Source organism: Cololabis saira, chromosome 21, assembly GCF_033807715.1.
Source record: "Cololabis saira isolate AMF1-May2022 chromosome 21, fColSai1.1, whole genome shotgun sequence".
NCBI lineage: Eukaryota > Metazoa > Chordata > Actinopteri > Beloniformes > Belonidae > Cololabis > Cololabis saira.
In genome coordinates, this window is record NC_084607.1 from 36,623,675 (window position 1) to 36,637,730 (window position 14,056).

Here is a 14,056-nt window from a genome sequence, read left to right on the forward strand (position 1 = left end):
TCTAGTTAGTGTCAGTAAACCTGTAGTTAGTGTTAGTAAACCTCTAGTTAGTGTTTAGTAAACCTCTAGTTAGTGTTAGTTAACCTCTAGTTAGTGTTAGTAAACCTCTAGTTAGTGTTAGTAAACCTCTAGTTAGTGTTAGTAAACCTCTAGTTAGTGTTTAGTAAACCTCTAGTTAGTGTCAGTAAACCTGTAGTTAGTGTTAGTAAACCTCTAGTTAGTGTTTAGTAAACCTCTAGTTAGTGTTAGTTAACCTCTAGTTAGTGTTAGTAAACCTCTAGTTAGTGTTAGTAAACCTCTAGTTAGTGTTAGTAAACCTCTAGTTAGTGCTCAGTAAACCTCTAGTTAGTGTTTAGTAAACCTCTAGTTAGTGTAACTCTAGTGTGTTAGGGCCAGTAGTTGTAGCTGCAGCTGCAGGACCGGACTAGAGGACACTCATGTCTTCTCTCACCAACAACGCGGACATGTGATGAACTTTTCCCTCAGAGTTTTCCAGCCTCGGGCCACTGAGGGTCTTCCACGCTACGGCCACTTGAGTGCTGACAACTGCAAGGGTCTGTGAATTGCTTTATTGAATTTCCAGACAAATTTAACAACAAGCCCACTTAAAAAAAACAAACAAACAAAAGAACAAATACAAACAAAAAGAAAACATTTCATCAGGAGCAACATCACAACATTACAGTGAAAGAAATATAAAAAGGGCTTCATTAAAATGTCCAACAGGTGTGAATCACAACGGTCACCTTCCCTTTTTAAGTTCCTGCAGCAGAACCATCAACAGGAAGTCGGACGAGGAGGAAACAAGGCTGAACACCTCAAAGAGTGACAATTCTCATCAACAATATTAGTCACAGTAATAGATTGCTTGAATAGCGTGTATTGCACATTGTGTACACATATATTCACTTTATATACATGTGACACAGCCAGAACTAGACACGTATCGCTGCAACGGGAAATCAAGTGGAGGAACGCCAGCCGGACAGAGAAGAGTCAGGAATGTGCTTGTGATCCGCTTCAGTCGCCAGCCGGACCAAAAAAGGTACAGAGAACACCTGCCCCAAAAACAGGGGGAGGTCAAAGATGGAGAGCAGGCGCCGCACACGAGTCCAAACGTCCCCCCCAGTAGCAACACAGTAGCAAACATGGCGAGAAATATACCGCATCAACGCACGGAAAAACACAGTCTGTGTGTGTGTGTGTGTGTGTGTGTGTGTGTGTGTGTGTGTGTGTGTGTGTGTGTGTGTGTGTGTGTGTGTGTGTGTGTGTGTGTGTGTGTGTGTGTGTGTGTGTGTGTGTGTGTGTGCAGTAGCAACAGTGAAGACACAACCACATCTGTCCACCCTGTTAACATCATGACTTCATATTTGTAAATGATCTCTAGATGTTTTCATGAGGAATTGAGCGTCAGAACTGATCCAGAACCATCTCTGGACCCCTAACTGGACCCGTGCTCACAGCTGGACCCCTATTAGCAGCATTAGCAGCGGTTCAGCAGCGCGTTGGTCTCATCACCACGGGGTTCTGAGTCCGGTCCTGCATCAGCTCTGCTCCACTCCACAATCTCCCAAATGTCCCAACAAAGTACTTAAGTACTTTACTGTTGGCAGAACTGACGGCCAGATCCACCCAACGGGTCCACACTTTAATCAACCTGTATTTGAATATCTCAAGGTGAAAATATTTAGAGGAAAATGTAGAAATATTTAGACATGAATGGCCTCCCTGACTATGGTTGCAGTGGCTGCTGGCTCGTCTGCACCCCCGCTACTCATCTCCGTCAGAGAAACGGAAAACGCGCCTCACGTTTCACGCGTCCTCTCCCAGTCCTAAACTCATTCTTCCCCAGCAACCCTCCGGGGCCAGGCCTGGCATCACCTGCTGCTGGACTAATGCAGGAATCACCTTAGTGTTTATATTAGTACAAACATACCTCAGAGACAGGGCAACCAGCCAATCAATCTTTAGACCAATCAAAACTGTTTATTCACTCCATTCGTCAGAAAGCACAGAGGAGCCTCACGGATCATGAAAGAGGAGATGCTGTGACCATGGCAACACTGAGTCCTTGTCTGTGCCGACCACAGACGTAGCAGCTGCAACGCTGCAGAGGTTCCTGGGAAATGAAGTTAAGAGATTTGAAGTCATTGTTTAGCAGAGTTAGCCTCTCGGTGTAAGCGGTTCAGGTCCTGAGCTCCGCCTCCACTGTGCACCATGTGATTTGTCAGTTTTGGGGAAAGTTATTGCAGTAATTTAAGGTGGCAAAGCAAAGCCACGCCTTAAATATTTCCCCCGTCTGAACTGAGGAGCCTCTGGTGGAGGAGGGAGAGTTCAGCTGCACCTGGTTCAGCTCGACAAACTTCTTAAGGGCTATAACTATCAAAGGAAGCTGAGTAGCAGCTCCTCCCAGCGCTGGCCGGCATTTGTGACTGCAGAGACAGCTGTGACTGCAGCGACTGCTGTGACTGTAGCAACTGCCGCGACTGCTGTGACTGCAGAGACTGCAGCGACTGTTTTGACTGCAGCGACTGCAGAGACTGCTGTGACTGCAGAGACTGCTGTGACTGCAACAACAGCTGTGACTGCAGCGACTGCAGAGACTGCAGCGATTGCTGTGACTGCAGCGACTGCTGCGATTGCAGAGACTGCAGCGACTGCTGCGATTGCAGAGACTGCAGTGACTGCTGTAACTGCAGCGACTGCTGCGATTGCAGAGACTGCAGTGACTGCTGTGACTGCAGCGACTGCTGCAATTGCAGAGACTGCAGCGACTGCTGCGATTGCAGAGACTGCAGCGACAGCTGTGACTGCAGCGACTGCTTTGACTGCAGCGAATGCAGAGACTGCAGTGACTGCAGCGACTGCTGCGATTGCAGAGACTGCTGCGACTGCTGTGACTGCAGAGACTGCAGCGACTGCTGTGACTGCAGAGACTGCTGTGACTGCAGAGACTGCTGTGACTGCAGAGACTGCTGTGACTGCAGCGACTGCAGAGACTGCTTTGACTGCAGCGAATGCAGAGACTGCCCTTGACTGCCCTTCACCTGACTGCCGCGACTGCTGTGACTGCAGAGACTGCAGCGACTGCTGTGACTGCAGAGACTGCTGTGACTGCAGCGACTGCAGAGACTGCTTTGACTTCAGCGAATGCAGAGACTGCCCTTGACTGCCCTTCACCTGACTGCCGCGACTGCTGTGACTGCAGAGACTGCAGAGACTGCTGTGACTGCAGAGACTGCAGAGACTGCTGTGACTGCAGAGACTGCAGAGACTGCTGTGACTGCAGCGACTGCTGTAACTGCTGTGACTGCAGAGACTGCAGTGACTGCAGCAGCTTCAGTGATCATGTTTGGTGGAAAAGGCCACGACTGAAAGAGTGAAGATGCTACTGATGGGTTTAAAACATTGCAGATCATGTGTTGCAACTAAAGCAGCTGCAGCAAACACCGTTTGTGACTTGCTTGCTCTGTTAATCAAGACTCTATGAATGTTAGCTCTCACTGATTTCCTGTGTTGACATACCAGCTGGAAAGCAGCAGGCGCTGCAGTCGGTCTGACGTTAATCGTGGCTAGTTTACGCTTGGACTGGCCTCCAGCACCGGTTGGTCAGCATTAGATTACCGAGTTGTGCTTTAACACAACCGTAACTAAACCGGACCTCTGGCTGAGGCTGGAAACGTCGGGGGTCCATCTCAGGTGTTCTCTCTTCTCTTGACTTTCCTCTTCCTGTTTATGCTGAGAGCTGGACAAGCTTCCTAACAGTAATCAACGCCGCGTTTCGGACCACAGGGGGCTAAATGAGGGAAGGTATGAACAAAAGTCCGTACTGAGATACGCATCTAATTCATTTGTTGAAATGTACCTGTATCTGGTTCAAGTGCACATGAGAGAAAAAGCGTAAGAAATCAACGGAGACGGAGCGAACCTTCAGCTGCGGGTTCTGACACCACGTCTGGGTTTAAACTGCGTTAAAACTCAACTAAGCTAACAATGGTGCACGCGTCCACCAGGGTTTGGTGAGTAAACATCCGTGTCTCTAACGGCAGATTTGGCACATTTTTCCTCCCTTTTTACCGAAGGCATCTGCATGTGAAACACATGGAACATTAATGGTAGCTGCAACCTGCTGCAGGAGCTGGTGTCTTTGTTCCTCGCCGTCTTGTCCAGACGTGGCGGGGGGGGGGGGCTAATATCCAGCGTGTTCATGAGCCGCGTCAGTCAACGGTGCTCGCGGCGCTTGGCGAGCAGCGGCATCTTCCTGCTCCCTTTGATTAAACGTGAAGTTTAACCCTTGTGCTGTCTTTGGGTCAAGGGAGGAGGGAGGGAGAAAAGAAGGAATGAAGGAAGAGAGAAAAGATGGAAGGAAGGAAAGAAGGAAGTAAGGAAGAAAGAAGGAAAGAAGGAAGGAAGTAGGAAAGGGAGTACGGAAGGGAGAAAAGATGGAAGGAAGGGAGAAAAGGAAAGGGAGTACGGAAAGGAGAAAAGATGGAAGGAAGGGAGAAAAGGAAAGAAGGGAGGGAGGAAGGAAGGGAGAAAAGGAAAGAAAGAAGAGAGGGAAGAAGGAAGGAATGGAAAAAATAAGGAAAGAAGGAAGGAAAAGCAAAGAAGGTACCGTAATAAAGGAACGAATGACGAAGGGGAGGTAGGAAGAAAAGAGTAAAGGAGGGTAAAAAAGGAGGAAAAGAGGAAAGGAAGAAGGAGAGAGCAGGAGGAAAGAAGGATAGAAGAATTGGGTCATTTTGACCCAAAGACAGCACAAGGGTTAAAGATTCAAACTCTGCCAGTTGTTTTCTCCTTTCATTAGCTTATTTTTCAGTTCATCTTTTTTCCCACTCGTGCTGCAGATGAGTCAGTGATGAAGGAGCTCTGCACTTCCTGCTGTTTACCTGAGGGGGGCAGCGCAGGACCGGTACCAGAGCACCTGGGGGTTGTTCAGCTCCATTTATATATATATATATATATATATATATATATATATCTCTTACTAGTTTTGTCCTTTTTATACAAAAAGAGAAAGAATTTAGATTTTATACATATATGTATGTACAGATATAGAAAAAGAGCCACACTGCATATGTTGTGATGTGGCCGGTGGACAATATTCACACCAAACAGGAAATAGAACGATTAACAAACAAGCAAACAAAGAAAGGTGGTCATTGTGGTGTTTTAAAAACGCTGCACAATCCCAGGATGGAGGCGAGGGACTGGGAGAGAGAGGACTGACGGCCTGACGGCCTGACGGCCTGACGGCCTGACGTGGAACCACTTTCCCCACACGTGTGGACAACCATGAACACTGACTCACATCCTAGAAAAGTCTGGAATCATCTTATTTTAAATGTTACTACATTCAATAGAATAAAGTTTTCCAGCTGGTAGTGATGACTTTAGAGGCTTTTTCTTCTCACTCTCTCTCTCCAAATCAAACGTTGGTTGGGAGGAACCCGCCGTGAATGTTGTCAGTCTAGTGAGCAGAATGTGGTGGTGTCAGCCCTCATGATGCTCTCTGACCTCGCCACACGCTGACAGCCATGGGACCAACTAAGGCATCCAGAGACACGGAGAAAGAAAGACTGGTGGTGGAGCGAGCCACCGGAACAACGACGGCGTGAGTGTGTGGGTTTGTGTGCGCATCACTGTGTTTCTTCAGTCCCCATGGGTGGCTTTGCTTTGCTTGAGGTGTTGCGGCAGTGATTGGTGGTTTCTAATTGGATGGTTTGTTACTGTGGTCAGAAAAAGGCACCTAGTTCCTCCTCCTCCTCCTCCGTTCATTGTCAGTGGTCACCCGTCCCGCTCGGCAACCACTTCTCTGACGCCCCGCCGGACGCACAAGAAGACCAGCCGTCAGCTTGAGGTCCGGCAGGAAAAGCAGACGTGTCCAGAGTCGCCGTCCCTCGGCAGAAACAGAGGAGCAGGGATGAAATGTGTGGATGCAAAACGGAGTTTGGCGGTGGGCGCTGTGTACGGGGAGTGAAGTGTACAAAGGTACTTGATATGCATCCTTGCTGAGGCCCCGCCCCCCACTGGTTTCTGATGCTGACAAGGCGTCTGCACCTCCTCGAACCAAAACCCACGTCACAGAAGGAGAGATGCATCCAAGGGCCTGGCGGGACGCGCCGTCTTCGCCGGCCTCCGTCGGGTCCTCGGCCACGGCCGCAGCCCCGCCCTGCAGGGGCGTGGGTGCACGTACACGCACGCACACCAGGCCGAGGGGAAACGGAAGAGGACGAAGAAGTGCTGGAGAAGGTGAAGCTGTCTTTGTGTGCTTCTAGTCCCAGCTCTTCTTACAAGACGGGCTCTTCCTCCATCGGCTCTTCCAAGGGCCTGGAACAGTTCCAAACAGAAACATCCCACTTACTTCCCAAACACTTTGAGCAAACTACTAGCATAAAAGAATTCAAATTATTAGTAAAGAAACATCTCTTAAATAAATACATATAAAACTTATTTAATTATTATTAAATGGCTATTGGTTTACTAAAAATGGTCATGGGTTCAAGTTACGATAAGTGATTATAACTTAAACGCATTGTCGATGACTATACATAGTTTGAATTGGTTGATGGTATTTAAAGGTTTGATTTTGTATTGTAAATGCATTATATCTAAATGTTTAACGGAATGACTGTCACCTTAATGTGAATGTCAAAAGGAGCACTGGTCTTATTTGACAGAAATCTAGAATATATTTTGTAGTAGAATTTCTTTTATTTTTACTTTTTTCTTTTCTATGTTTCTTTTCTTTTTCTTCAACTACCTCTTTAGGTTTGCTTTTAATTTTTGTCTTGTATTGTATATTATGTGTGGGACCCCAGGAAGAATAGCTGCAGTTTTGCTGCAGCTAATGGGGATCCAAATAAAACTATAAACTATAAACTATCACCACGTCCTCACGGGAAATATATCAGAAACAATGTGGAGCAAAAGCCTTGACCTGAGCCCACGCTCTGTTCAGACATAAATACACAAACTTCCAGTTGTCCTAAATAATAGAGGGAATGAACATGACGTCACAGATGCGACTTCACAGTGGGTTACGCCCACTGAGCGTCAGAAAGACTGAGTGGCAGAAAGACTGAGTGTCAGAAAGACTGAGTCCATGGACTCAGTCAGTATCTGAAATCCCTCACTCTGTAGGGCTAGATTGATACACACTAGCCCTCGTTATGTCCACTAGCCCAAGATGCAAAGAGGAATTGGGACACCACTACCCTCACGGGAACACGCAAAATTTAGGGGTAGGGCTGAAAAGTAGGACTAGGGGGGGATTGGGACTGGGCCTAACCCTCGTTATGCCCACTACCCCTACATGCAAAGAGGAATTGGGACACCAGGGCTGAAAAGTAGGACTAGGGGGGGATTGGGCCTGGCCCTTGGTGCCTGACTGACCTGTTGGTTTCCGTGTGTGCAGGATCCGAAGCGGGCTGCTCCACGTCGACGCTCAGGGAGGCCATGGCGCTGACCGTCTCCGCCTCGTCCTTCTCCGACTGGCCCTGGACCCCCAGGGGGCCCTGGACCCCCAGGGGCCCGTCCATCGGCGAGTGGCCACTGGTCTGAGGCAAACTCTGCAGGCAGGACCAGTGTGTACCTGAAGGGACAAAGGCAGATGTCTCAGGAGGAAGACGAGGCCGTGCTGCTGCGCATCGTCCGGCTCAGGTAGCAGCTTCTTACTTTGGATCTCTATGACTCTCTCCAGCGAGGTGCAGGCTTTCGGACACGGCTGCTCTTGAGGCCACGGAAACACAGATTCACACTGAGACAGACAAAAAGGAAGACTGTGTCAAAACAAACCCCTCACACACGTTTGGCTGACTGCTTTCCTTCACTTTAGCTGGATTTGTGAACGGATTTCATCCCGGTGTGCAGCTTTTCTTCTCCGCGGGACAGAAACGGAACAGGAAGTGAAGCTGACTCCTAGTGAGGTGAGAGCTGACGCTTGCAGAGAAACCACCTTCACAACAAAGACGCCAGGAGTTTCAGTTTTTAACTAGTTCTGTCAGGCGATTAAAAAAATTAATCTAATTAATTACAGGATTTATAATTAATTAATCACATTTTAATCTCATATCTGCTAAAGCTCCCCAAATAAAGAATTAGAATTCTAGGACATTACAAAATTGCAGTGCATGACTAATCAATTGAAAACACTAAGAAGAGAAGATTTGAAATCCACATTTTTATTGTTGAAGTTTGTTTCATAAATGAAATTCAAAAGAAAAAGCTCAAGCACATCAGCAAACCAATTAGACCAGGTGTATTATTCAAAAATGCAATGCAAATACAGTTAAATAAATACAATTCAGAAATAAAATAAGGCTGAGTCTCAAATAGGCACTTAAGCAGACTCTCAATTCAAAATTAAAACTAAAGCTGACTCAATACAGCAATTCAAGTACCAGTACCTGTAACGTTTACAGTGGAACTTATCCGGACATGTTTAGTGTTTAAATGATAATTCAGGCTGGAGCAGCTCCGGTGAGAGGAACATTATTTTTTACAAAATGTACAAATCACTGCGTTCTTGTTGATAGTCCCGTCTTCTTTCTTTTTATACATAAACTTGCCGTTCAAAGGCCCAGCAAAGATTTGCTGAGTCTCCCCTGAGTCGTCCAGGTCTTTGTTAGTTTGACCAGCAGCAGGAGGGAAGTGACCTGTTACTGCCAAGTGAACTACAGGTCCCTCAATGGGACACATTTAAAACACTCACGCATTTTGCCACTCATAATTAATTGCGCTAATTTTCACAATGCGTTAATTAGCAGCGTAAGTAATTAATCTAATTAACGCGCTAAACTGACAGCCCTACTTTTAACCCTTGTGCTGTCTTCAGGTCAAGGAAGGAGGAAGGGAAGAAGGGTGGAAAGAAGGAAGGAAGGAAGGAAGGAAGGAAGGAAGGAAGGAAGGAAGGAAGGAAGGAAGGAAGGAAGGAAGGAAGGAAGGAAGGAAGGAAGGAAGGAAGGAAGGAAGGAAGGAAGGAAGGAAGGAAGGAAGGAAGGAAGGAAGGAAGGAAGGAAGGAAGGAAGGAAGGAAGGAAGGAAGGAAGGAAGGAAGGAAGGAAGGAAGGAGAGAGCGAGCAGGAGGAAAGAAGGAAGGAGAATTAGGTCATTTTGACCCAAAGACAGTACAAGGGTTAACATCTTCTATCACGCTGCAACAGCTTTGACTCATATCAATGAAATGGGTTCATTCTGGTTGCCATGGAGATCCCTGATGCGTTTTCACCTCTCATTCACTTCATTTTCATACGTGAGGCAAATACTGGGCTCTGCGGCCGCCTGCATGACCTTCACGACCTGCATGACCTTCATGTGGAGGAAGGGAGCCGTGAGGACCGTTAGACGCTCACAATGGGGAATGGGCACCGTGTTTGTGTCGTACCGGCTCTCCCAGCAGCGCAGAGACGCAGGCCTCTGACGCGTCGCAGATGGCCGTGAGGTCGTGACCGCCCTCCAGCGCCATCACCACCCGTCCCCCCGCCAGGCCCATCAGCAGCTGGGTCAGCTGCCCGAAGCCTGCACACATATCAGGAACAACGCGGAAATAAAAACACTCTCTGCTGTTGGACCGGGAGATTTAAGTAAGAACTTCACAAAAAATGGATTTGGAGATTTAACTTGTAGGAAGAAAATTGTGAATTTGAGAATAAAGTTGGAATTTTATGTCATTAAAATCGCAATTTCAAGCAATAAAATAATTAAATCCTTAAACAGAAAAGATATATCATGTGTTTAATAAAAGTCACATTGTGCATCTCAAATTGTACGTCATCTTTAAAAAAAATGGCATTAAAAGAAATACTTTGTGTTTTAATTAGATCACTGTGAAAATGACAACCGTGAGAAGTGTGGAGGGAAAGTCTGCTCCTGTACTACAGAGCTCTCCAAGGAGACTCACACTTGGCCGAGACGTTGTAGCCCCCCAGAGGAGACTGGTGGCCCTCCACGGCGTCGAAGCCTGCAGACACCAGGACCACATCTGGACTGAACTGCTGGGCCACGGGCATCACCACACTCCTGCACACACAAACTCACGCACTGTAGGCTCTGGGACACTGGCCACGGTTACATGATGGTTTTTAATTCAGAATTAATTATTCCCAATTAAATCATTCAGAATTAAACTATTTTCCTTCAAGTTTACATGGAAATAGTAATTCCGAATTGAGGTTTACATGGAAAACATGTTTGATGATCTTTCTCCAATTCCTCTCCAGGTCTGGGGGTTGGGAAGGTTCTGATTGGATAGGGGGGGGACTGGAAGTTAAACTACCGGAAGTTACGTCTACCGGAAGAAAAACTAACTTAGCCGCTACAACTTTGAAAAGTTGACAATGTGTATGTTTCCTGCCATCTGTTCTTTTAATGATTTCTATTTGTTAAATAAATGGTCTCTGCTCTTGACCAGCGTTTACTGCGTGCTGCATCTTGAAACTTTGTTTGGAAAACCAGCCCAGCGCGGAATATAAGAGTCATGGAGACAGACGGGAGAGGGAACGAGCACCGCAGAAAGACCGGAATTAATTTAAAGTGGAATGAGCCACGACATGATCGTGAAATTATTCTATTCGGATTCAAAATCGGAATAAAGACGAAAAAAAATATAAAAATTTAAAATACAAATGTAGGTCTGGAACTCTGCAGAACCATTATTAGAGAGTGTTGTGCATTTTAGACAAGAAATAGTCTAATTTCTCTGTAAAACTGAGCTGCACTTTCATTTCTTCAAGTTCTGAAGTATGAATAAAAGTCAAAAAGGCTTGGAATGACTTCCCATTACTGGGAAACCTCACTGAAAAACAACTTTCTCCATTAAAGTAAAAAACCTTCGTACAGTTGTGGTCAAAACTTCAGGTTAATGCACATTTTGGTATTTTTTCACATATTTCCATGTTACACTTAAGTTTTACAGTCTTTACAACAGATCAGATATATTTACAGGTTGATATTTACCTGAAGGCGGTGAGGTACTCCACATCACCCATAGGGGGCTCCACCCCTCCCGTCCAGGCGATGTTCACGTTAAAGCCAACACCTGCCCCGGACCCCACCTGCAGGGATCAAAGATGACGACACTGAACAAGTTCCCGTGGAGCCATTTGGCCATTCGGCTTAAATTAAAGTCAGTTGGACTTGACAGTGACCCGTACAGTTACCAAGAACCAGTGGTCCATGGACATTAATATTTGGTACAGTTACCAAGAACCAGTGGTCCATGGACATTAATATTTGGTACAGTTACCAAGAACCAGTGGTCCATGGACATTAATATTTGGTACAGTTACCAAGAACCAGTGGTCCATGGACATTAATATTTGGTACAGTTACCCCAAGAACCAGTGGTCCATGGACATTAATATTTGGTACAGTTACCAAGAACCAGTGGTCCATGGACATTAGTATTTGGTACAGTTACCAAGAACCAGTGGTCCATGGACATTAATATTTGGTACAGTTACCAAGAACCAGTGGTCCATGGACATTAATATTTGGTACAGTTACCAAGAACCAGTGGTCCATGGACATTAATATTTGGTACAGTTACCAAGAACCAGTGGTCCATGGACATTAATATTTGGTACAGTTACCAAGAACCAGTGGTCCATGGACATTAATATTTGGTACAGTTACCAAGAACCAGTGGTCCATGGACATTAATATTTGGTACAGTTACCAAGAACCAGTGGTCCATGGACATTAATATTTGGTACAGTTACCAAGAACCAGTGGTCCATGGACATTAATATTTGGTACAGTTACCAAGAACCAGTGGTCCATGGACATTAATATTTGGTACAGTTACCCCAAGAACCAGTGGTCCATGGACATTAATATTTGGTACAGTTACCAAGAACCAGTGGTCCATGGACATTAGTATTTGGTACAGTTACCAAGAACCAGTGGTCCATGGACATTAATATTTGGTACAGTTACCAAGAACCAGTGGTCCATGGACATTAATATTTGGTACAGTTACCAAGAACCAGTGGTCCATGGACATTAATATTTGGTACAGTTACCAAGAACCAGTGGTCCATGGACATTAATATTTGGTACAGTTACCAAGAACCAGTGGTCCATGGACATTAATATTTGGTACAGTTAACAAGAACCAGTGGTCCATGGACATTAATATTTGGTACAGTTAACAAGAACCAGTGGTCCATGGACATTAATATTTGGTACAGTTAACAAGAACCAGTGGTCCATGGACATTAATATTTGGTACAGTTACCCCAAGAACCAGTGGTCCATGGACATTAATATTTGGTACAGTTACCCCAAGAACCAGTGGTCCATGGACATTAATATTTGGTACAGTTACCAAGAACCAGTGGTCCATGGACATTAATATTTGGTACAGTTACCAAGAACCAGTGGTCCATGGACATTAATATTTGGTACAGTTACCAAGAACCAGTGGTCCATGAACATTAATATTTGGTACAGTTACCCCAAGAACCAGTGGTCCATGGACATTAATATTTGGTACAGTTACCAAGAACCAGTGGTCCATGGACATTAATATTTGGTACAGTTACCAAGAACCAGTGGTCCATGGACATTAATATTTGGTACAGTTACCAAGAACCAGTGGTCCATGGACATTAATATTTGGTACAGTTACCCCAAGAACCAGTGGTCCATGGACATTAATATTTGGTACAGTTACCCCAAGAACCAGTGGTCCATGGACATTAATATTTGGTCCTGATATTTATATGTACTATATTTCTACGCTGGAAATACAAGAAGCAAAGCTTGAAGATACAAAAGTCTTGACACTTGATCCGACTTCAAGGCAGGATTTGTTGGTGAAATTAACCCTTGTGCTGTCTTCGGGTCAAGGAAAGAGGAAGGGAAGAAGGGAGGAAAGAAGGAAGGAAAAAAAGAAGGAAGGAAGGAAGAAAGAAAAGAAGGAAGGAAGGGAGAAAGAAAGAAAAGAATGAAGGAAAGGAGAAAACAAGGAAAGAATGTACGAGGGGAAAAAAGAAGGAAGGAAGGGAGAAAAGAAGGACGGAAGGAAAGAAGGAAGGAAGAGAAAAAAGAAGGAAGGAAGGGAGAAAAGAAGGAAAGAAGGAAAGAAAGAAAGAAAGAAAGAAAGAAAGAAAGAAAGAAAGAAAGAAAGAAAGAAAGAAAGAAAGAAAGAAAGAAAGAAAGAAGGGAGGAAAAAAGGAAGGAAGGGAGAAAAGAAGGAAGGAAGGAAAGAAGGGAGAAAAGAGGAAGGGAGAAGGAAGGAGAGAGCAGGAGGAAAGAAGGAAGGAGAATCAGGTCATTTTGACCCAAAGACAGTACAAGGGTTAAAGTGATGAGGACACCGAACTTTAGGATTTGACCGTTTAACGTTGGCTACCCAAAAATCCAACATATATGTACATAAGACGTGGTCAAAGACGAAGAGGTGGAACCTGTCAAAACGGGACAGGACCGAGGGGAAACAAACAGGTAAATAATGGACATTTTTGTGATCATTGCGACCCTGAATGCAGCTGGTGCTTGTGAACTGGTGGACTGATCAAAGATAGATCAAGTAGTCTCCTTTTCTATTCTACCCCCCCAATCCCTGCCAACGGCTGACTGACACCATGGATCAGTGAGTTATTTCAGCTGTTGTGATGCCAGAAAAGGCCCGAGACTCTGGCCAGTGCGGTCAGGCACCTGGACAGGTGTCTCAGCTTGTCCCCTCCTCCTTCCATGTGTGTCCGTACCTCCTCTGGAGCTCCGCTGCCAGGGAAGAAGTTTCCATCATCATACCGGTGGAGGGAAATGTAGAGGACGTTGGGGTCACTGTAGAAAGCCTGCTGGGTGCCGTTACCATGGTGAATGTCCTGCATTACAAGTCAGAGTGGGGACAGAGACACGGTCAGCGAAAAATAATCTACATTCAGTGCGTTTACATGGGAAGTTAAATTCCTCTTTAATTCAGAATTAAAATTAAATCCAATTTGAAATGAGTAAATAGACCATGTTACGGCTGTTTACCCGCACTGCCTCCAGTGATCGCCATGTTACGGCTGATTGGTGAATACCTAATAAATAATAAGCCTACGCCT

The 14,056-nt window shown here is 45.5% G+C and overlaps 2 protein-coding genes across 7 annotated transcripts in view; one reads left to right on the forward strand and one right to left on the reverse strand.

The window, feature by feature from the left end:
* Positions 1-550: 550 nt before the first annotated feature.
* hdac5 (histone deacetylase 5) overlaps positions 551-14,056 on the reverse strand; it is a 120,834-nt gene continuing 107,328 nt past the window's right edge. For all 6 annotated transcript variants that reach the window (XM_061711060.1, XM_061711059.1, XM_061711057.1 and 3 more), the window contains 7 exons: positions 13,712-13,831; positions 10,956-11,053; positions 9,901-10,019; positions 9,385-9,518; positions 7,678-7,759; positions 7,396-7,594; positions 551-6,330 (listed from right to left, as the gene is read on the reverse strand). In XM_061711060.1, coding sequence (XP_061567044.1) covers positions 6,291-6,330; positions 7,396-7,594; positions 7,678-7,759; positions 9,385-9,518; positions 9,901-10,019; positions 10,956-11,053; positions 13,712-13,831 — 792 coding nt within the window. In that variant the 3' untranslated portion in view covers positions 551-6,290. The remainder of the gene's footprint in view (positions 6,331-7,395; positions 7,595-7,677; positions 7,760-9,384; positions 9,519-9,900; positions 10,020-10,955; positions 11,054-13,711; positions 13,832-14,056) is intronic.
* Positions 2,032-3,036, forward strand: LOC133421598 (uncharacterized). Its single transcript, XM_061711250.1, has 2 exons — positions 2,032-2,048; positions 2,439-3,036. Exons 1-2 carry the CDS (start codon positions 2,032-2,034, stop codon positions 3,034-3,036), a joined length of 615 nt encoding a protein of 204 aa, XP_061567234.1.